Genomic DNA, 24256 nt, shown 5'->3' on the forward strand with positions numbered 1-24256 from the left:
TCTGATACAACCGCATTCAATTAACATCAACCAGACTGGGACACTGGGCAGATTTATTGTGCTGTCTTGTCTGCTTGTTTTGTTTCTTAAAATATAGTATGAATGCTGTAAATTGACTCGTCTGCTTGTATTAGCTGTAACAATTCAGTACATCAGGACCATTTAGACTGCATTTCAAAATAAGAACTTAATCCATCTTTCTGCAAGGAAGGACTTTTTTTCAGGCCATTATTGTTTATGGTGAAGGAAAGACCCGTCCCTAAGGCTGACAGAAGCGTCAGCAGTCACTGTTTTAAAATAAACAGGTGAGAGGCCATGATTAATAATCCGGTCAATCACAAATATCAGATGGCCTAGCCAAAAATATAGCCAGAGAGCGATGATCCAAAGGTTTCAGCCTACGAAGTAAATCTAGACCTAACATAGTATGGGAGAACCCTAAATAAAAGCAGAGCTGTGTTTCTGTGCAGCCTATGCCAATCTGCGAGGGAACAGAACCATCCTTCCCCTCTACTGAGTTTTCATACAAGCAGAGAAAAAAAAAGCACAAGCTCCCTGTTACATTCCAGTTTGTTTTTTTCAATCTGTTCATGTTAACGGTACAGTCGGGGATCTCCAGTTTTTGTGTCATCACTGCCAGCAGCAGGCTAATGGACCATCTCAGAGACAGACCACAGAATTGCAGTTCCAGCCACACAGGGCACTTCCCTCTTTTTATTACACTCTATAAAAGATGTCACACATGCTTTCTCTTCGCAGTCCTCATGAATCAGCAAAGAGCTGCCGAAGAGTGACCATCAGGGCACTCGGGAAAGAATCAGGTGCCAGCTGTCAAAGCATTTCTTCATGATTTACATTCTTTTTGTATATCTCTGTATCCAGTAGGAGGAACAGGCCAGCAAGGAGCATTTACGTATTTGCATTTTACAGGACAGGCTGCAAAAAAGAGATGTTGTCATGCAGGAGCAGGAGGGAGGATTTCTTTCCTTTTAGCTGATGCAAAAAGATATCCCAGTTCCTGTGACTTCTCCCAAGATCTGCATTAGCAAGTCCAATTAGAGTATGTATGTCCTGTCACGGGTGGCAGAACGTCAGGGCACTGGGGAGTGCAACGCCAAAGTGTGTGCACAGCCATAGCTTTTCTTCATCTTTACCTCTCTCTTCCATTCTGTTTGGTGAACGCTAGGGGCTTACACATGCTGAAGGAAAAATTTCAACACCATTGATTTTGTCAGGAGTGTGTTTCAGGAGGTAAGAAATCAGCCATCTTGAATTCCGGCAATGAAATCTGCGGATGCAGATTGCAAAATGTGTGGCCATCCCTTGGCAGGGTATTGCTTCATGGTTTGTACTTTGTGTTAAGGTGGCAGCTGTTGCTCAGAGAGCCCTATCCTTCATGCCTCGAAGGACTTGTTCTGAGAGAGATCACACATGCTAAAAATTCTGCTTTGATCCTCTATTTCATTTCTGCTTTCTCTGGTTGCAGAGTTAAAAGAAAAAATCACCTTAGTTTTAGGGTTCTCAAACTCTGATCATGCTGTTCGTGCCATGGTGCCCCACTCTTTTGTGCCAGCCAAGAGAAGGTGGGACTGATGAGATGAAAAGAGAAAAGTGGAACAGTTCCATTGATTAAATATAAACTATTAACTGCACTGAGACCGGCTTACGATTTCCCATGGTTGCTTCTAGAAAGCCCTTTTCAATATAAGCAAATTGCCGTCCTTGTGGCAGAAGCGCTGCATGTATCAGTGAAAAGAGTGATACTTTTGGGTAATCTTCCTACTGTGATGGGACCCAGGCTGGAAATAAGGAGGAGGCCTCCTTCTGTTTTGCTTTTCTGTTAACTGCCCACGGACAAAAGCTACAAGTTGTGAGGTTCCCTCACCAATCAGCAATGGGAGATTAACTTTATCGTTAACCTTGTCTGTGCCCTCGCCAATTTAACTGGCATTGGCCCAGGTCCCAGACCTAAGGCCAAGGAATACAGAGCAGGGCTCAGTCGGGTGATGCAATGAGAGCTACTGGTCTCCCCCGCCATCCTGGGCTGGCCACATGTTGTTTTGATCCCTTGGCACAAAGCACAATGTCTTTGCACATCACCAGCCAGACTTTCAGCAGGTATAAATGAGCGTAACACAGAGAACTTCAGTGAAAAAGGTTTTGCATCCCTTAAGAATCCAGCCATAATTATTACACTCTCCTTGAAAATTTTCTTTTTAGTTCCCTTTAAAAAAAAAAAAAAAAGGTCTTTGTTACCCATCTCCTCACTGTGGGTAACCTCATTCTCTCCAAGCTCCAGCTGGAACCTGCATCACACATTGCTCAGTGCTCTGTTGCAAAAATCATTCCCCATTCGCAGCACTAAATCCCCTGCACACACTCCTAAAATATCTTCTCTGGTTCCTCATGCCTAACTAAACAATGCAAAATCCTGATTCTCTGCATACCTCCCACAGCCATCCCAGCTGCTCCTGCCACCTTTCCTTTCCCCTAGGCCCTCTTCACTCATCTGAAGTTACTCATCAGGAATCCCCTCCTCCATCACTTCTCTCAGCTTTGCCTTTCATTGGACCCCTTTGGGGGAGGTAGGAGAAAGAGGTTATTTTAAATAAAACCTTGTCCACTTCTTCCTCTCACATTAGTTTTAAAATTCGCCATCGTAACAAGATTTGAGCAGAGGCATAGAGAGATGCTCGCTTCTGGGTGTCCAAAGCATCCTGCTTGTGCTTGCAAAGAGCTAAAGCCCTCTGGCCCAGGCTGTGGGGTGCTTGACCCACCCCGGCCTTGCAGACCCCGGGAACGACAGCATGGCCTCCTGCTAAGCCACCGGACCTGTTTGGCCTTGAGAGCTCCTGAGCACAGTCTCTTTGCACAGGTCTGAGAGTCAACAAATGTTTCACGGCGGACAGGTCTGCTCTTGAGAGCAGACCTGAACCCTGTGCAGATGCCGTCTCTATGAGTCACGTCTTCCCCATCTCCCTTTTACACTCTGTCCCCACAAGTAGCTGCCCTGAGGCGTTTGCTTTGAAAGGACATAATCATATTGTCCTCCCCCTCATTATCCCTCTTCCCAGCATCTGCACCTCATTGTATGGTCATCTCTTCCCATCTTTCCCTTCTTAATTTAGTTTGGAAACTCTCTAGAGCAATGAGACATCATTATCTATTTTGTAAAGTGCCATTCAGAGCTGTAGCAGAGTAGCACGTATACGTGATAGAAATCCTACCCTTCCATTTCCTCCAAAAGATAGGCAGAGCACGTTAACGCTCAGCAGGTTAACGCGGACTGCCCGGCACATGCTACGGGCAAGAGCTCCAGTTCCTGGAGCTTTCCCCTGCACCAGAGGCGAGAGCTCAGCCATGCTTTTGCTCCTCGCAGTACCGTGGGAGGCCTCTGGCTGCTCTGCTCCTGACGACCATATTTCCACAAAGCCTGTTTTGATGGCAATTTTTGGAGTACCAGAGCAGTGCCGGTCAGTAACGAGGTGACTTCACTACCTGCAGAGTCAGGAGGACGCAGAAGGTTTCCCCTCTGGTTTGGTAACATCCGCAGGACACTTGCAGCGTTGTAACATTCTCACTCGGTGCGGTTACGGCACACACAGCTGAGCTGCCTCACATCTCACCCCCATATGTCCCTCCCCTATGGGCAACCCCACAGTCAAAGGCAGGGCAATTCCCTGGGCCAAGGGGAAGCTGAATTTTGCGGGGTGAAAACCCGTGACTACCTCTGGAAAGACATCATTTCCACCGCAGCTAACTGCAGTCTGACGCTGGTTACAATAGGCAATAAAACAGGCACAGGTCTGGGAAGGCAGAGGAACACCCAGCAGAACTGCTGATACATCAGTTTTCCTCTCTGCCCCCGCGAAATGGATATATTCTTCCTGGGGTCACCTATAGCTTACCCAGCGTTAATGAGCTGAGAACTGGGCTGGATGTCAGGTCCTCAAACTCGTTTTCCTGAGGTACCCTGGAGAAGTGCAAATCAGCCGCTGGATGGTTACTGAAACAATTAATAATCTCCTTCATTTTTAATAATGATAAAATATGTTTAATGGAGACCCAAAAAAAAAAATCAGCACAGATAATACTGTCAGCAGCAATGACAAAAGCTCTTTGCTCGTCGCTAATGACATAAAGCGCTAGGCGCGTCCTGATGTTTCCCCCTCAGGTACAACAGTGTGACTAAGCCCATGCCGTGACCTGTGCACAGCTGGAAACGGGCAGCGTGGGGAGAGCACCGGGCTGGGAAACAAGAGACCCGGGCTCTGAGTCCGAACCTGAGACCGAACTTCACCCAAACTTGGGCCTCATCCTCTCCCGTGTCTGTGCTTCTGCTTCTATTTCCATCTTGGAGGTTTTTCCTCAAATTATATTCAAAATAATATATTTTTTTTAAACTGATGCAGGACTGATGCAAGCAGCGGGGAGGCACCTCCGTGGGAGTGGAACCGAGCAGGGGGACCATCGTGTTACAAACTGCGGCATCCCCGGATCCGGCGCTCTAGATGCAGCCACGCTGGCCCTGCAAGGCAGAGTGCCGCCTGCAGCATTTCCCGGTCTTGGGCACAAAACCCAGAAGAACCAGGGGACGTGGAGGACCTCGCTGGCCATCACTCGGCTCTGCTCCATCAAGCCATTCTCTCGCTGGCCACATTAGAAGCGGTGAAACACGGGATTTAGCATTCAAGCTGCGTGACCTAGCTGCGAGCGAGGAGACGGGAATGATGTCAAGGAGGTTTTGTGCATGAAGCGCCCGTGACAAAACATTAGCTTAGGTCAGACACTACTGAAATGTAAAAGGGAGGATGACTGTCAGCCCATCGATAACCAAAACGAGGAGCTGCTGCTGTTTCACGCAGCAACAGGTGTAACGGCCGTCAAAGAGAAACTTCCTTTTGGCCGATTTGTAAAACCACCGCGCTCCGAACACGCGCACCTCTGCTTCGAGAAATAACAGCCAGGGCCAGCTGGCAGCGGTGGCGACCGGTGCGCCCCGATGTGCCAACGGCCAGAGGCGGCACCACCATTTCTGCTCGTTTCTGTCATTTAGTGGCAATTCCTGCTTAAAGACGAGGCCGTCGTGTGTGTGTGTGAGTGTCCCCGCGGAGACGCGGCGTACCTACGGTCCCGGTGCCGGTCCCCGCCCGGGGCGCTGCCGGGGCAGCCCGGGGCGGCTCCGTGGACGCTACCGCCCCGACGTGGAGCCGCGAAACGGACGAGGGGCAGCCCCGCCGCCGGCGCCGGGTTTCCCCTAATGGGCATGTGCGGCAACCGCACATGCCCACTCGGATCGCGTTACCGGCGTCCGCCGCGGCTAGGCTGCGCGGCGGGACCGTGGGGCGCGCCGTCGGGCAACCCCGGGTGGCGACTCGCCCCCGCCCCCGGGGGAAGCGCCCGGACGGTTTTTGGCCGGCGGGTCGCCGAGCCGAATTCCCCCCCCGCACACACACGAAAACACACCAACACCCCCTCCACGGTGGGAGCGGGGACGCACACACACACCCATACACACACACACGCGGGACGCGGCGGCGCGGGCGGGGCGGGGATGTGGCGGCGGGGCGGGGCGGGGCGGGGCGGGGCGTGTCCCGGGGGCGGCCCCGGCGGGAGGCACCGCCCGGCGTGGCCCCGCGGCCCTGGGCGGAGGGCGGCGGCGGCCGTGGCGGCGGCGGCCGCGGGGGGGGGGGGGGGATAAGCCGCGCCGCTCCACGCCACGCCACGCCGCGGAGGGCTTTCCGCGCCCGCCGCCGCCGCGGCCGGGGGATTAGTCAGCAGTCTGCGGGCAGCCCCGCTCCCGCGCAAACTCCGCGGGCGGGGGCGGGGAGCGGCGAGCGGCGCCTGCCCCTGCCCCTTCCCCTTCCCGCGGCGAAGGGGCCGCGGTGGCGGCGGCGGCGGCGGCGGGGCTGCCCCCCCCCGCCCGCCCTCCGCTTCCCCGCTCGGCGGCGGCGGGTTGGCAAGTCAGGCAACGAGGCGCCGGGCTAACTCCTCTCGGGTACCGGCGGCGTCGCAGGAGGACGAACGCCCGAGCCGCCCCCCCCAGCACGCACACACCCACCCACCGCACACGCACACGAGCGGCGGCGGCGGCGGCCCCCCCCGGCGGGGCTGCCCCATGGTCTTGCGGGGGCCGTGGGGAAAGTGCGGGGGCCCCGGCGCGGCGCTCGCCCTCCCTGCGCGCCCTCCGCACTAGGATGTTGCGGCAGGTCTTGCACAGGGGGCTGGGGACGTCCTTCTCCCGGCTCGGCCACTTCGTCGCCAGCCACCCGGTGTTCTTCGCCTCGGCTCCCGTGCTCATCTCCATCCTGCTGGGGGCCAGCTTCAGCCGCTACCAGGTGGAGGAGAGCGTGGAGCACCTCCTGGCCCCCACGCACAGCCTGGCCAAGATCGAGAGGAACCTGGTGGACAGCCTTTTCCCGGTGAACCGCTCCAAGCACCGGCTCTACTCCGACCTGCAGACGCCGGGGAGGTACGGCAGGGTGATCATCACCTCCTTCCGCAAGGCCAACATGCTGGACCAGCACCACACCGATCTCATCCTCAAGGTAACCGCGGCCGAGCCCCGGCGTAACCCCCCCCCCCACGCCGGGCCCCCGAGCCCGTTCCCCCCGCACCGACCCACCCGTGGCGTGCCGGCCTCCGCCACCGCAGCCGCCGGGTCACCTCCCTGCAACAGTTGGGATGCCTGCCCCCCCCCCCCGCTCCCTCCTCGCCCTTTTTTTATTATTATTATTTTATTTTATTTCAGTCTTTTTCTTGTTTCCCTCGTTTGGTTTTATTTGCTTCGGGTGAGCGAGAGGGGCAGGCTGCTTGCTTCAGTGATTTTTTTTTTTTTCCGTGCCTCCGTACTCGCCTTGCAGTCGTGCTCCCGAGTTAAGGCGACTCGGGCTTTGATAAACTCAAACTTCAAAAACAGTTAGGTACCAAGCCGCCAAGCTGCCAAGAATGCTTTTGGGGGCTGCTGCTGCATCTGGACTGCACTTCTGCCCGGAGAGAGGGAGCAAAAAACCTCCTTCTCGCGGCTCATGAAGGCAAATGACATAACTCAGCTGATTATTTTTAGCGGGTAGTATTTTTTTTTTTTTCCCCTCCGCTCCCAACCCACCATCACAGAAAACGCTGGTTTCGTTAGATGAAGAAAAACCCAGCTCAGCTGTAGGTTGCAGGCATGGTGCAGCCTGTGCTGCCGGTTCAAGTTAGAGCGGACAGCATCTTTCCCTGTCACTTGAGCAGCACGGAGCGTGCGAGTCACAATCGAACAGGACATCTCGCCGTACTATATGTCATAACATGTCGGAAATCTGCGTTTGTTGAAGCTGGTGCTGGTAGTTGCGAACAATCGTGGAAGGAAAAACAGGGAGGACAGATGCAAAAACTGTGTGTTAAGGGGGTCAAGTTCGCCCAAGGAAAAGGAAAGGAGCATTTACAAATAACCAGAGGTGTGGCAAGCTCAGTCCTGCACGTTTTCACTGTTGCCTTATGGAAACCCTGGAGACTCAGCATTGCTTTTTTTTTTTTTTTTTTTTCCCTCCCCTTGAATGTCAGACTGTCAGCCCATACAAAAGCCAATGTTAATTCTTTTTAATAGCTTAAGGGAGTGTCTCTTCTAAAATGAGAAGATAGATGCAAATACCTATTGTATTTGGGGAGACCTCACTCTTTACTAAACAAGGAAATAACTGTTACAGTGGATTCATTTATATTTTATTTCCACTGCAGCCACATACAGAACTGTCATACAGACCCACTCAGTATTTCATGTTTTCCCTTTTTTGCTGTTGACATATTACCCAACGGTAATCAGCAAACAGATTTAATGAGCATCGACTCACTAAGTACAGTAACAGGAATGTTACTGGCGAACGAGAAAACTCCAGAGAGACGATTTTCATTCCTTCATTTTCTTGTACCATGAATTGCATTTGCATCCAGTATGTGCACATTTACTCAGTCATAGGATAATAATGGTAATGGATTTTTTTTCTCTCTACTGCTTTCTCTAGAGATCTGTAGTTTTATCAATAGCATAGTGACACACAAATAAATGGTACTCAGAATCTTTCCACAAGCAAACTTCTGCATACGATTTATCACATCAGCGGAAGAGCTATAACTTAGAAAGTTCTGTCAGTATTTAATGCTGCCTCATTTTTAATAGACAGAATTTGCCAACAAAATGATTATTTTTCATTTAGCGAGATAATGAGCACCATTGCCATTTGACTGTTTACTCTTACTGTTAATCTGACATTGTCAGGCATATTTGATGCATTATTTCCAACTCTTTACTTATCTAATTCATTCCAGTATGTCTTGTGCAGAATAGATTACGTCCTTTGTCCTAATTATTCTTCTGTTTGTGGGCAGAGCCAGGCTCAGGCAGCTGCCTATCCAACCCTGTGGACAGCCCCGTGGGTCAAAGCACAGCAAAACAGGAGGGAGGGCTCCTAGCTCCCGATATTGTTATATCCGTGGTGATGCAGGGCTACATCGTTCTGTGTCAACGGGGCTCACCGGGGGAAGGAGAAAGGGAAAGGTGGCCATCAAGGTTTTCCTATATATATATATATGAAATCCTATAATGTGTGTGTGTGTATATATATATATATATGGAGTTGCATGAAGGGGAGAAGGGAGCCGAGGCAGCCCAGCCCCAGTCCAGAGCCAACCAACTCAAAGTACTGTGCTTGTAAATAAGCGTCCTGGGTGAAACCATGGAGTAATCCCACCTACGTTCCCAAAGACGCTGCCGTGTAGGCACAGTCAGGGCAGAGAACCTACATGGCACCGTTTGCTTATCTTTCCCGTTCTGGAGGAGGATGACCTCCCCGAGGGAGAGGTTTTGCTTTAGAAGAGGCGTCAGGGTGGATGCTGGCTCCTCCCGCGTGGGTGTTGCTGCATCTGCACCCACGAGCAGGAGGATGGGAGACCCAGGAGGATGGGAGACCCAGGAGGACGGTCGCCCCAGGCAGGCGCCGGCTGCTCTCGCAGCATCTCTTCTTGCTTCCCTTACCTGCCGTATCCCACCTCATCAGCCAAGGAGGGGAGGGAATAAGCCCTGAAGAGCCACAGCTACCCTAGTCGCGTGGCAAGGGAAGGAGAAGATTTCCTCTGGTTTCGGCAGAGGCACAAGTCAGCTTCCATTCTTGTCCCCGCAGTAAAGGGATACGAAGTTTTGGGGTCTGAGCAGTTGCAATTGAAACACAGCTGGTACTGTCAAAAGTTAATCACTCTAACATCCTAATCAATTAGTTAGTTAATGAAATAACTTCTCTGGTGGCATCTCTAAAACACTCTGGTTAGCTTAGTGCAATTCCTCGTGGGCAAGTTATCAGCCAGAGAAACTCACTGCTGCACCATACCCTGTTGGCTGACTGGGAAGAGATTTAGGGGAGGGCTCAGGCTCACGACTGTCTCCGGCCCGGATCTCAAGCGGCAGCTCCCGGAGCAGGAGCTGCCGTAGGACTCCCTGGTGACAGCAGGAACCTGCCAGCGCGATGCTGGCTGCTCACGCGACAGCGGCAGGTCTTGCTGAATGTACGAGCTGCTCCACACAAAGTCTCTCCTGCTCATTAGCAGGGAGGTGTGTGGCTGCCTTATATAATAGTTTTGACTTGGAGATGATGCCGAGTACCCTTTTTCCTTTTTTTTTTTTTAAAGAAATCTCCATCCATAGTTCTCATAACTCCCCATAAATGCTTAAACCATTCTAGGCCTCCCATCCCAATGCTGCATTTCCAGCTGGCGTAGTCATTTGCAGAAGAAAGGGAGAAACCTAAGCATATCCTGAATCTTTGGCCTTGAGTAGATGATCCAAGAAATAGCCTCAATAGAGTCTCAGATACGCAAGAGATGCATCCTGAGACCGAGATGCTGTGGGAGGGCAATAACGAAATTTTACTCGCTGCTGTACCTGCTCTGTAGCTGAGCCCAGGGCACGGGCATCCTGTGCTGTCAGCGTGCAGGACCTTTCTTCCTCAAGATTTCACTCTTTCAGGAGAGGCAGAGGTAGGAAGTACAAACACCTAACTGAAGAAAGTGTGCTTTTACCCCTGTATTTCCAAGAAGTGCTTGGAGAAACAAAAAATGTTTGGGGTATTTGGTGTGGATCATCATGCAGAAGTTCAGATGATTATGTAAAGTCTGTAGAAATCGTCTAAGCCTAGAATCCCACCTAAAAATAGTGTTAGAGCAGCCCCCTACCATTTTGTGGTGGTATTTCCACTTGCAGCTAGAAGCTTGGTAGGTTGAAGGCATACAGACTCACTGGAAATACAGACCTAGCCAGGTTTTTGAACCCTAGAAAATACATTCTGATTTAGCCAGAATTTGAGACACCCATCCTTTTGAGCTTGTTCATTCCTCTATACTTACAGTGAGTTAACTGCGTTATACTACAAAAGACTTTTTTTTTTAAATGAAAGGTTTCCTTTTTTTTGCAGAAGAATATCCTCTTTTCCACTTACGTTATTGTGTTTATAACAATAACACAGTACTAATATTTTTTTGGCAAAAACTCCACTTAAGATGACAAGACGTAAAGATGAAAAGGGATTGAAATGTAACATGGCTCCTTACTGAAGGGGATTGTATTTGCAGTTTGCCTCTATGAAAGTCTGTAGATGAGGGTTTGTTTTTTTTTTAAAGAAACCTCTCCTAACTGTGTATTTTCAGACAGCGGTTATATGTCACCCCTCTCATATAAACTGGCCATCAGTAGATCTAGCTAACTGATTCAAGATCTGTTTGAACATCAAAGCAAATAGTAAAATGGGGTATTTGTGCTTAAGGACATATTTATTTAAGAACTGCTTAACTTCCGATTACTGCAGAACAAAACAGTTTAACTTCAAAATTTTGTAGACCTCGTACTTGTTGAGGGTTTATTTCCTCTTTCTGCTCCTTAATTGTTAAGTCCCTGTTTATGTGTGTGCCTCCATGCTCTGTCTACGGTCTTCCCGGATTTCCTCACTTACTCTCTACACGTGAGGAAGCTCATGGAGGAAATAACCATATTTATGTTCCCATGTCTGTGGTATTTCCAATTGCTTTGCTGCACAAACATGGCATGCTTAAGCCATTATTTTCAAAGTGGGTGGAAGCGGGTTCTGGTTGCTCAGCAGAGCCAAAAGCTCAGTCTGTCGCAATCCTGGCTAACGCAAGGTACCCTTTATTTTAAAACTTTGACTACTTCCAAATGCCTGGACACAGGCAGTCAACTGTGGATCTAGCGATGGATATAGTAGGTCTCCACCTTCTCGAGGTAGCTCTGGCACTAAAAACACTTCTAGGGAAACAGTCAACAGAGCAAATAGTGAATTCTGCTATAAAAAAAAAAAAGGATGAAGTCATGTCTTTAGAGCAAGGCTGTAAGATGAGGGGAAGAGTCCTAACACAAGAAAAACAAGGGTGTGAAAGCAGCAGAAGTGCAAGCCTGTTGTCATAGCAGCACAATGCTGCAGGGCTAAAATGTATCTTATGCGAAAACAGATGAGAATTAAGATACGCAGGTAAGATCTGGGCACAGCCAGGGAGGAAGGAAGATAAATAGCACGCTGCAAGGACAGCGTGGAAGCGTGGACGAGAAACCAACACCCCCCCCGAGCTCCCGGTGTCAGCAGCAGCTCCTCGCCGTGGTACCTGCGAGCGAGAGGGTTTGATCTCTCCCGCCGGCACCGGCCAGTGGCCGGAGCAGAAGTCCCGAAGTTGCCGGCATCTGGGATGACGACCGCATCCCGCCGGTCCCCGCCACCTCCCTGCCCTTGCTCCGGCAGCGCCGGTTGGGACGGGGCTCCCTCCGTGGTTGCGATGCTTCCCTACCGCCCTGCGGCAGTGCCGCAAGGCTGGAGGAGGGCGGCCGGGGCTCTCCGGTGGGATTCCCAAAAGCTGTGACTGGGTCCTGCCCTTCGAGTTGGGGTTTACAGCCAGAGAACCCCCTCTCTCCTCTTGGAAGGGAGAAGGAGGAGCCGGGTTGTTAACGCGATGGGCTGCGGACTTGGCAGCTTTTGAGTTTCCCTGCAGCGAGGAAGGGACCGTCGGTCGCCCTTCTGCTGGAGGAGCCCTTGGCGAGAGCGGGAGCGAAGTTTTCTTTTTTTTTTCCCCCCATCGTGCAAAATCCATCTCAGAGCTGCGCACTGGGCTGCGGAGAGCGGTTTCTGCTGCCCGGGCGTCCCGTCCTCCGGCAGCCATCGGCCCGAAAAGCGGAGTGGGATTCTCTCGGTGGGACAAATTGAGGTAGAATTACCTGAGCGATTGTCAGAATTAAGATGGTATTGATTAGAAAAGCTTCTCCACTTCAGATCAGAAAAGAAAAATCGTATCTAGCAATTTTCTGTAGCTACCAAGAAGGCAGATGGAAATGTAAATGCAGTCACATCTGCCACTTGGAGCACTAATAGTTGTCCCACAGTTGATGGCTTGTAGTTCGAACAATTTTTAGATTTTATTTACATGAAAATTGTTTGGAGAAAACATAATTCACCGTGCTTTGGACAGCTGAAAAAATCAGTTGCAAAAAGACATAGTTTGCATAATTAGTATCTTTGGGTCTCTTCAGGAAACCCGATTGTAGGACTGCTAGAAAAAGAGCCCAGCTACCCATAGCAATTCTTGCCACAGGCTCTCCAGCTGCAACTTCTAAAGTTTATCCTGAGCCATTAGGATCTGTTTTCTTTCCAGCGTTTTCTTTCGTGAATTAAGCTGGGAGCTGTGGAAGTCTTTTCTCCCTCATAACCCTTTTACGTTTTGACTGAGGCCGTCTCTTGAAGTGAATAAAAAAGCTCTCTGCAAAGATATGAAATGCCAGAGATTACTGAGATCATACCAAAAGTGGAGAAATTTATAGCTATCCATTAAGGGCTTTTTCTCCTCTTTGTTTTCCTTGGCACAAGTTACCTGTAAAAATTACCAAAAGAGTAAACCAGCTTCACATGAAAATGAAGCCTATATTTAAAATCATTGTCTTCCTCCTGCTTTCTAGTTTTTCAGTCTTGAACCCAAAACAGTGATGAGATTTTAAGCAGTAATAGCTAGTGAGTTCATTCTTCACTTTATTTTTGAGCCTTCTCAGCCTTTCCTCCATAACCATGAGATCAGACATTATTTTTTTTCTTTAATGAAAGCTGAGATTTAAAAAAAAAAAAAAATCACAATACTTCAGGCTCCAAGGCTCAGAGAAAAACCAGACTTGGTGAAAATGACAGTAAAAAGAATTGTAAGAGTTGGCAACACTGACTAGAGTGAAGCTCATTTTTAATTTGAACCATCAGCCATAGACTGGAAGACTGAATAGAGTCAAATAATAGCAACGACAATAACAAGTAATATGGCATTGCAAAGATCTTACTCCTGTGAGTAAAACATGTCTCTCTATGTGCCAAATCATTCACAGTTTGGGAGGACATCTGTATATCTGGCTAATTTTGTCTAGTTGGCCATTCATTGACTGTATGTCAAGTAACAAAGCATAATCAAGTCCTTACGATGAGCGATGTCCCCTATAAAACACCGCACATCAGTGCTCAGCAGCAAAACCAAACACATTTTTGCGGTATGTATGATAAGCAGGAGGTAGCTGTGCACATCCTTAACATTAAAAACGGCGGCTGCGACTCCAGTCCGGCTCCCACGGGAGTCGGGATGCCTTTCTGCGAGCTGGGAGTAGGAGCTTGGCAAGAGTGAAGCGTCCTGTTCGTGGGTCGCTGTCGCTCTCGCCATGGAGTTTCGCTGGGAGCAAAGCTGTGCCGCCAGCAAGGCAACACTTGTCTGGGACACCGGTGGCCATCGCCGGGTCCTCGTGCCTCGTCCCCTTTGCCCGTAGCTTTGATCGGGGTAGCAGGTTGCGTAACGTGGGCTTAAAGGATTTCGGGGATTGGGCCATTTTGCAAATGAATCAGCAGTTTCTAACCCCTCCCTGCTGCGATGGGATCTGTTTGCTTCACAGGGAGGCTGCAGACTTTTGTGTTACCTGCCTAAATTGACAGAATTCCGGTAATACCTGCTCACTTCTGAATTAAAGAAAGGACTTCTCAACAAAGCAAAGGGGCTGGAGGTTTTCCTCTCCCCTTTTTGTAGCTCCTTGCATCTTTTGCACGGACTTAAGAATAAAATCAAGCTTTCCTTTCGGTCCTGAATAGACGTCTCCAAGTACAACCCCTTTGCCTTCAGGTTGAGCTTTGCTGCCAGTGCTGAAAGTTGTGCCAAGCTCCGTACGGGGTAGAGCTGTCTCGCAGAGCCCAGTGCGGGGCTTGGCCATCCCAGGGCAGCCAAACTGAGCTTACTGGGGCGGCTCTGGTTCCCAGTGCCTGCCTTCCTGTGCTGATGGCAGAGGTAGGAGGACCGGCAGCCAAAAACAGCTTGAAGAAATCTTTGCAGCCGTGGCTCTCTGAGGCCCAGGATAAGTGGAAGGATTTTAGCTTTTGCTTGCTGGCATCCCCTCCTGGGCCCACGGGCAAAACCAGCCGGCGGGGCAGGGCGATTTCGCCACCTCTCATCTGTCGGCTCCGCCACAGGCTGAAACGTGGCTTGGTGTGGAGGCGAGAGCAACGCAGCCCTCAACGGGAGGTATTTGCAGAAAGGGATTTGTCTGTCCGTCGAAGCCATCTTTCTTCTCTGTCTAAAATAAATAGCTGAGTGAGCATGGTACTCAGGCCGAGACCAAGATGTTACCAAATACAAATGGCTAAAGGCTGAAGGAAGAGAAAACGCTGTTCTGGAAATCTCTGGCATGGCACGGGACACACATAACCACCATTTTCGGAAAGGAGAGGGGAATCGCAAGTGATGGTCCCTGTTTAAACGGCACTGAAAGGGGGAGGTGGAAGTTACTGTTTTGTGCCTGAGCGCTTTCAGGGACAGTGTGCCACCGTGCCAAGGGAGCTTAGGCGATGCCGTGCAGCTCTCACGCTGCAGTGCTCTGGCATCGCAGCAGTAAACCGCTTTTTTGGTTCCTTGCACCGTTAGCTAGCTGGAAAAGCTGTGAGCAGTGAGCAAGCAGTGCTTGTCTTCCTTCAAGAAAAACCATTCATTCAGCTTTTGTTATTCCTTTAAATCTCCCTTTCTCCTAATAGGCTCGGTAGGGATAAGAAAACAGCTGGATAAATGAGAAACCGGTGGTCAGTCGTTTGTCCCAGTACTAGGTGCCAGGTTTATTCAGAATATGGTTACTTGCTATTAAAATCCACTGCGCTGAGGACTGCAATAAGCGTTAGCGTCTCGCTAATGTTGTCCCCATCGCGCAACAGCCTTTCCCATCTCCTGTTAACAAACCGCAGTTTTCTGCGGGACCTCCTGGTGTACCGCAGGCAAGCCAAATTGCGGCGCGTGCAATCCCTCGAACTCGTAGGACGTGCCCTTGTAACCTGTCGGACCTTCTGTTTTCTGTGGAAGCCAGTCACCCGGGGCTCTGGACGCGAGGTTCCTAGGATCTGGTCTGAAAAAGCAGGTAAAAAGCGATGCGTTTGTCTTGAGGATGAAAAGTCTGAGTCAGGCTTCCCGGAGCTGAATCCTTGGGCGCGCTGGGGCGGTGCCGGGCGTACTTTGGTGGGATGGAGGGGATGGCAGGTTTTTTTCTCCTCTTTGGCTGTCTGCCTTCAATTCGAGACTGAACATTGTGGCCGCTGGCAAAGCTCGGGGTACATCTCGTAGCTCCTCTAAACCGCACGAGCTTCCAGCCAGCTCCGGGGGGGGGCCGCTCAGCTGCCGGGACGTGCCAGGACGCGGAGCTGGCTGCCCGCTCCCCTCCGGTCCCCAAAGCCCCATCGCGGGGAGGTGCGATGGGCAGGTCCCCCCCACGCCGTACCCGGTCCAGCCCGGCATGACCTCGCAAGAAGCACCGGGGCCACCGCCGCAGAACGGGCTCCCGAGCCTGTAATGATCATTTCCAAGAAGAAATGAGTATTTTGGGTATGACATTTAGCTTCTAGCCTTTTCACTAGAGATGAAGTAACGGCTGCGACAGATGAGGTTATTTTATAACCTAAATATTAAAAGAAAGTGCTTCAGAGGGAGAAGGAAGCAAATGCAGCAGTGAGGCAGGGTAGGTAAATAGCAATGCACATTGTGTGATAAAAGTTTCGTGACAGTTTAGTTTCTTCTGCATCGTGTCACTCGATGGATCCTCTCTGAAGGAGTTGTATTGAGTCTAATATAGGCAGGAAATTCCTTCTAGTCCTCCCAGTTGTCCTCAGCTGTTCTGCATTATGTGACATCTGATTTTACCACCGTTGTAAAACCATACACTAGCTGCCACTGTAAAAAATTTAAAATCAGGTATCTGTCTTTGATTCAGTAAATCAGGGCATTTTCCCCAAACTGTAATGACATACATTTGAATTTGTACCCCAAAACAGCTCTTGCAAAGTGGAGCTTTGCAGATGCAAACTGGAAAGACGGGAAGAATTCCCCATACAGGCTCATTTCTTTGGCACGTGCCTGCAAATCTTTTGTTTCGTTTCAGCAGAAAGTTGTGCGAAAGCCCCTAATCTGTTGCAGAGACAGTTATTTGTTCTCCCACCACGATGGGGAATTTTGCTTCTCACCATGGCCAGGTATTGTGTTCTCGCAGTACTGTGAAAACATTTGTTGGTTCAGTTCATTTCTCAAACCTATCTTTCTAATGTCAATATTGAACTGTTGTTCTGTCAAAAATAAAAACTACTCAAATGTGGAAAAATACACCCCCAAGCTTCTAGAGAAAGAAGATGAGAATACAGGAATTTTGTAATCTTTGCCTGTATCATGTCATCATCCTGAGGAACGGATGCAACATAACTAAATTTATACCCATCACAGATTATGCAATGTAATCACAAAACAATCATCAGATTCATAGTATCATATTAATGGGTTTTTTTCTGCAAATACATCCAAAATACCACGCAAAAGTAACTAGGACTATTTAATTTCAGCAGACGCAGGATTTTAGCCATGATTATTAGATGTTTTGTCCACTGCCACCAGATGAGTATATAAGCTGTACTGCTCCCGAGTACCCTATCTTCTATTTTTTTAATCAGTGTTTGTCTTCAGCAATGAGCCAGTTCCATTAAATATCACCTAATCCCAGCCTCTTTACTGGGCATAAGAGCCTCCTGCCCTCTTTGGATTACAGTGAAAAACAGCATGTGCAAGTAGAAATAAAAGGAATCGTGTCCCTGTAGCCAGTTCTCTGTGTCTTGCTCAAAATCTGAAGGCAGAAAATAACTTTTCACTGTTGAAGGAAAAGAAATTAGAGTCGTTCTTAATTTGGCTCTTCAGCTCCCTGGAAGAGCTGTGGTGTCCCTGCTTTGCAGGTGAAGGACGGCTTCTCCTTCTCTTTTATCAACCCTCCTTTTGTTACCACACCTTTGCAATGCTCCTACGACCGTTCCCCTCGGTGTAAAAGGGACCGAAGGATAAATCCGCGCAGTTCCTTGGAGCAGACCCGGTGATTTGCTCCCCCCATGACAGCAGACGTGGCCGCCCGAGCGACCAGGCTGTGCGGAATTCAGAAAAAGTTGCAAGGGTTTTCTATATTTGTTCAAGACGAGGGTAATTTTTCTGTCCTTCTGATGCTCAAAAATGAGGGAATGCACTTTGGGTTAGAGCTCAGGCATGGCAAATTTCAGAAGGATGCAAAACAACTTACAAAGGAGGCTGCACTCAGAGCTGCTAGACAAAAAAATAAGGAGTAATAACCTGCAGGCCCTAAAATTAGGGGGCCTACCCCAATTAGCAGAACCTCTCAGAGAGAGGAAGAGAAAACCAGTGTCAGTCTCTGCCATTGCTTCCCGCTCTCGCATTTGCTGAGGATTTGATGGGGGAAAGACGGAGGGGAAAAGAGGGCAAATTCATTGATGCCAGCCATTTTATTCCTGCTATGCGGACAATCTCCATGCTTAGGTCGTCCAGCTGTGACCTGCCCTTTACTCCCAGTGAGTCCCAGTCCCCTGCCGCTGCTGGGCGGGCAGCACATCCCGCACAGGCAGCACCCCTGGTCACGGTCCTCTTCTGCACCTGAAGTTTATCTGTCGAGAGAGGAATTTGGCAATCCCGAGCACGACGGCATCCCCGGACACGGTCGGGCTGTAGCTCTCGCTTTTACATTCGCCCAGATCGCATGAAAGTGGAGGCGCGGAACTTTTGAGTTTGCTTATTTAGAGAGGCCAAGCGGCAGATGCCCATGGCACAGATGCAAGTCACAGCACACCCGAGTAACCAGCAAAGGACGTAGGGGAATAATACTGCTATTTTAATGCATGTTTCCTTTTTTTTTTTTTTTTTGCAATGAGCGTGCTATTAATACTGCAGTCACCAGAACTTTTGTTGTCGTTGCTTAGATCGAATAGGAAAGGGACGGAGGTGAGGAGACGCTGTTGTTCTGGCTGCTACTGTGCGAGATGAATTGATGAGTAACGTGTGTGATTTCTCTTTCCCTTGTAGTTGCACTCTGCTGTGACCAGGATCCAAGTTCAAAGACCTGGTTTCAATTACACGTTTGCCCATATATGTATCCTGAACAATGACAAGACATGCATAGTGGACGACATAGTGCATGTACTGGAGGAATTAAAGGCCGCTCGTTCTTCTAATCGAACTAATTTTGCAATCACTTATCCGATTACTCACTTAAAGGATGGCAGGGAAGTATATAACGGGCATCAGCTTGGTGGGGTTACTGTGCACAGCAAAGACCGGGTGAAGTCTGCAGAAGCCATTCAGCTCACCTACTACTTGCAGGCAATCAACTCCTTGAATGACATGGTGGCAGAGAAGTGGGAATCCATTTTTTGTGACACTGTTGAACTTTTCCAGAAATCCAACAGGAAAGTGAAAATGTATCCTTTCACTTCTTCTTCGCTGAAGGAGGATTTCCAGAAGACGAGCAGGGTGTCAGAACGCTACCTGATCACAAGCTTGGTCCTTGTGGTCACCTTGGCCATTCTCTGCTGCTCCATGCAGGATTGTGTCCGCAGCAAACCCTGGCTTGGCCTGCTGGGATTGCTGACCGTGACCCTTGCCACCCTGACTGCAGCTGGGATCATCAATCTCACTGGTGGGAAATACAATTCCACCTTCCTGGGAATCCCCTTCGTCATGTTAGGTAACTATCTCCTGTCTCCTCTCTCTTTTGTGTGTTTGTGCCTCCCTGACGCATTTCCCAGCAAGCAGAGAAGCCGCGCTGCATGGCTCCCGGTGCCTCCTCCCCTGCAACGCTGCCCAATCTTTTCCTAAACCGTTTGTACTGCGCCGGGACATTAAAATCACGCCTGGGGCTCCGGTCTGGCATAGCACCCTGCCGTAGGATGCGATGCCCGCGCGGTAGCGAGGAACGAGGACGCGCGAATGCCGTGCCTCGAGCAGAGGGGGAGCCCGGCTGCTGCTTTTCTGGATGTTTCGTTCTGGTTTTCGTGGCCGGCGTTGGAGGGAAACCTTCGCAGAGGTTCCCCGTGCCACAACGGCAGCGTCGGCTGTGCCGGCAAACGAAAGGGACCGTGCGCGTTGGGTGCTTAGAGAGCGCTGGCTCCTTCGGAGAGCGGAGCCGTGCTGTCCCGGCTTGGCAGGCGCCTGTCTGCGGGATAAGGGCTGTGGTCTGTTTTGGGTTGTGTTTCCCCTGAAGCCCCTCTGTCGGCTGAGCAAGCGTAGGGAGGGTTGCGCAGCCCTGGGGTGGAGGGTTTTGCCTCCCCCGGTCAGGGACGGACCCGTCCGGTGTGTGCCAGCGCATCCCTGGCTCTGGTGCTGGCAGAGACGTCTTCATCTCCCCGGATTTTGCACCGCCTACGCTCGCTGTGGGGTACGGGGTGGTTTGGTTTGGTTTTCCTCGAGGGTAGGAAAGAAAGAGGAGGAGAGAAGGGCGGTCAGCTTGCTCCCGACCCGAAATCAGTGCCCTCTCCTGTTGGCACCAGGGTGTTTGTGGGGATGCCGCGCACTGTTATCCAAACAGGCAGGAGGACTTCACGGGAGACAAAAGGAGAGCTCCGGAGAGTTCGCAGCCTCTTTGTTTGTGTTTGGTTCCTAACCAGTGTGAAAAGCTTTGTGCGCTGTAGGTGTTTAATATGTCCTCGTTCACGCCATTATTCATTTGTGGAGAATAATACATGCATTGATTGGATCGCAGCTTCCCCAGCTGAAAATCAGTGCTCAGTAATACTTCAGGTTTCAAGTGTAAGAGTGTCTCCGCTGACTTACTCACATCGTGTAGTGGTAGGAAACGTTCGGCACAGCTATCTTCATATCCAGCGCCAGGTTCCTATGCCGTGCCCATACTGTAGCTGTGGTATTGTTGCACTTTAATTAAAGACTATGCTTCAGTGCATCGCGCTACCAGTTAACGTCCAGAATATATTCGGTGACAAAGAGGATTCAGCTACATTATATCGGCTCTCATTTTCAGATGACATCCATGAAAATTAAACTGTATCATAATCTAGAGGAAATGCAGCATGAGAAAGTCAGAGTCAAAAGGCGGCTAGCTTTCTGACCTGACTCTTTGCTTTCTTTTGTGGGTTTTTATGTCTGTGCATGTATTATAAAATTCAGTTCCTCAAATTAAGTAGTGTACATTGCATATAATATTACATAGGAGGGGATTTCCAGATGTGTTGCAAGAGTAGTAGAAAAGCAGTCTGAAGTGCAGCCATATGAAATGAAAGTACCTGGGGAAAGCGACTCAAAAATAGGAAATACTAGCTCTGTTTAGGGATCAAAGCATCTGCTCGCTGAGACAACCTTTCAGATCTTTAATTCGCTAATAGTGACTATGCTGAGACTTGAAATCCTCTAAGACTTACAGATAACTATGAAAAGTTTCACACTTCTATTTTAGTGCTCCTTTAACTGCCGAGCTGTATAACCAACTCTGCTTTTCTTTTCCTTTTTTTTTTTTTTTAGTGGGTTTTTTTTTTTGGTCTTGCTTAGCTGAAGTATTCCACTCTTAAAAGGAGTAAGTTTCAAATATGCAGCTCAGCTCTCACTGTGAACAAGTCAAGGCAGAGCAGCCAAGTTTGTGTGAATCTTGCCTGCTTCCCCACCCGCATAAAATCTCCTGAGGGACAGGAATATCAACAGGTGAACAGAAGGCACTGAAGATGTTCTGGATTTTTTAATGAGAACTGTTTTAAACCAGCAGATAGCTAGAAAGGCAGGGTGTCCTTTTTTTCCCTGCAGTACAACAGGATTCAGCATGCGTTTCAAAATTTATTTCATGCCTGTATGTTGTTTTGCTTATAAAGGATGGCTTAACCCAAGGTAACTGAGGGCTAGAGACACAAACCACCCTCCATTATAGCCCGCTGAACTGCTTCCACTTAATTTCAGTGACCATCAGATTAGATCACAGATTAACTGACCTTTAGAAAGCTAAAGGATTTCTGGCTAACATTGTAGCCCCGTAGCTATTACTCATAATCTCATGGCTAAAAGCAAAAATTAGATAGAAAAAATGATTACACTGGACACATTTCAGGCAAGGCCCCTTTACTGCTATAAATCATTAATGAAGTTTCCCCGGTTTATAGGAGGTGAGGATTTTTAACTTTTCATCAGTATCGCGGAGCTGGCCGGGGGGGGGGACACTCTCCAGACATCATCTGCCCTCTGCCACAGGACAAGATGACGTCTTTCCTGACAGATACTTCTCGCCCTGCACTTTGTCTCCTCTTTGGGCCGCTTCCCCCTCTGTCTGCCTGCACTACCGCTACGGCAGTTGCATCATGTCTAACCTCAATTCCCCTTTTGCAATTCAGCTGTCCTTTTTTATCTACTGCATCTGGAAAACTGTTTATTTTCTTTTTCTTTGCATACTTGGGACCACTTTTACTTGCCCGGTCCTCTTCCCTTTCATCCCAGGTTTCCTCAGACTCTGCCTACCAGACTTCCAGCAATCTTCTTGCTTTTGGCCGTTCCACATCTTTGTGGAGTGCAGTGCCTAAATCTGGGCGCAGGATTCAGGCTGAGGCTTTCGGCAGCAAGTAGAGTAGGAGGATGATTTCACACATCTTGCATATGGCACTCTTGTTCATACATCCCCATATGACATTCATTTTTTTCTCAGCGGTACGAAATGGTTGGCATTTGGTTGGTGGCACGTGGTAATTCACGGATCCTTCATGCCACTTTCTACCTTGTTTGCACAATCAGTTATTCCAACCAGCATGCAGAAGTTTGCCCTTATCCTTGCTGAATTGTAGCTTGTTTATCTCACACCATTTCTCCTCTTCATTAAGTTCATCTTGAGACCATCACTGCCTTTCCAAGACGCATTGACTAAAGTTGGTCGGCAATGTTTTGCAATTACCGACTTTTTCATATTTTCAAGAATTACTCTTTGAATAGTTCAAGTAGTTTGTCCAGCCACAAGGCCATTCGAATAATTTAGGCAGTATGTCTGCAAAATAGTCCATTCAATGTGCTCTGTAATGTTCAATTTCATTCATCCTGTTTTCTGTGGCATCCCTTCTGCATCAGCCATTTCCAAGAGCAAACAAGCCATGGTGAAGGGTACCAGCCTCTGTAGGTGTTGAATCCTTAGCTTTTGCATCAGTAGGACAGTTTGAAGTTATTGAATTACCATGGCTTACCAAGTTGCACTCCTAAGCTCAAACTGTGTAAGTGTAGACAGGAACATTTTTTGCCTACCCCACCTGTTAAATATGACATACTGGTTGAAACACTTTGTGCGTTGGGTTTAATCACCTTCGTGGTAGTTTATTCTGATTTATTTTACTCTTTAATTAAGGCAGGTTACTGTAACTCGGTTCACGAAAGGTAACTCATTAAGTCAGAGTAACTCAGGCATTGATGACTGTAAGTAGCCTATGTCACTACCGTGACAATTTTTACGTAGTGGCATGTTTCCTGTTAGCCCTTGCAGGTTGCTAACTGAATGGCCAAAACTGAAGCCAGGGGCGAGCCAGCAGAGGAGGGCAGGCTGGCTGCAGCAGCTCTTCTCTACGGGTATCTTGTCAAGTCAAGCAGGGAACTTGTCTTCTTCAGCTCTGGATTTATACGGGTACTTCTAACGTGAAAGTGAAGCCTAAAACCCATGACACTTGGCAGGCTCCCACCGTTCGTCTGGGTGTATTTTGACTTAGCATATGCCTCTGTGGTTTTTTTAAAACTGTCATCCGCATTTATCAGTGTGTAAACAAGTAATTTAAGGACAAGATTACTCATGTCTAGTTCATGTGGAATACTTTGCTATCCATTTTTGACCCTAAGAACCAAAAAATTAAGTTCTTCAATTTGGTTGAAATTAAAATAGTTGATTTATAGTGTCAGCTGAAAAGCAGAATGAAAATTCTGATTTCCTTTTGCCTGCTCCGTTAAAAACTACAGATGTTTGGTCTGGCACAGATGCTAACGTATTCATCATAAGTTTCCCTTACACATTAAATGGTGTTTAATAACTGCCAATCCTTAAAAAATAACCAGTTTCCTCAAAAACACCCCACAGTGTTACCAAACAAACTGTTGGACAAGTTTTTGGCGTGACTTTTTTTACTTCCCAGAGGTGGAGCGCAGCATTTAACTTGGGGACTCAAAAGAAAATTGCAGCGTTGCCCTTTGGACTGAAGAGAAAACTAGCAATCTGTTTCCTGTTCCTTCAGAAACTCCTACAGCTTATTCGGGGAGAGGCGGCTCTCTGTAGCTGCCAAGTTCGTGAAAAGCATCGGCTCTGTGAAATCGCGGTGGAATGCCAGGCGCTGCCAGATACGGGCAGGGACGCAGGACTGGCTCCACGGGCTTATATTTAGCCGCCGATGCTGGCAGGGGAAAACCAGTTAGCGGTTACGAGAGCGGCTTGAGCTTGCAGCGTGCTGTAAATGGAAACGATAGCCAGCCTTGGGTGAAACTCAGCAAAACGGGGGTGAAACTCAGCAAAACAGGGACGAATGCGAAAACCTCTTCTTACCGCTTCCCTCCATCCTCCCATCACATCCGTACGCCCTTTTTGGGAGGAGAGAAGGGGAAAACGGTCAACGGAGCAGGTCCAGGGAGGGAGGACTGGGATGGAGCAGTGTCAGGCAGGACCCAGGCAGGGTCCGCCTGAGCTTCGGTCATGGGTGGGGGGAAAGTCGGGGGGAGAAGGAGACGGCACGGGGCTGCAGGAGGGGGCACAGGAGCGGGAGAGAGGTGCGGAGCGCTTTGGGAGGTGCGCGGAGGTACCAGGGCTCATAGGAGCACCTCACAATTCGGAAACACAAATTTTTTGGATGCGCATCTGGCACATGGCTAGCCTGGGGGAGAGCCGTGCTGGTTGGAGGAGTGGGCTGAG

General features: G+C 49.2%; 1 protein-coding gene across 2 annotated transcripts in view; it reads left to right on the top strand.

The window, feature by feature from the left end:
• The first annotated feature begins 5809 nt into the window (after positions 1-5809).
• The window catches only part of PTCHD1 (patched domain containing 1), a 33008-nt gene continuing 14561 nt past the window's right edge, over positions 5810-24256 (top strand). The window contains exons 1-2 of one of the 2 annotated variants that reach the window (XM_075033455.1): positions 5810-6548; positions 18424-19084. In XM_075033455.1, coding sequence (XP_074889556.1) covers positions 6198-6548; positions 18424-19084 — 1012 coding nt within the window. In that variant the 5' untranslated portion in view covers positions 5810-6197. Of the gene's footprint in view, positions 6549-16496; positions 16551-18423; positions 19085-24256 lie in introns of those variants that run through there. The other variant, XM_075033456.1, reaches the window with a different exon arrangement.

This window comes from Buteo buteo, chromosome 8 (genome assembly GCF_964188355.1).
Source record: "Buteo buteo chromosome 8, bButBut1.hap1.1, whole genome shotgun sequence".
In the NCBI taxonomy this organism is placed as follows: domain Eukaryota; kingdom Metazoa; phylum Chordata; class Aves; order Accipitriformes; family Accipitridae; genus Buteo; species Buteo buteo.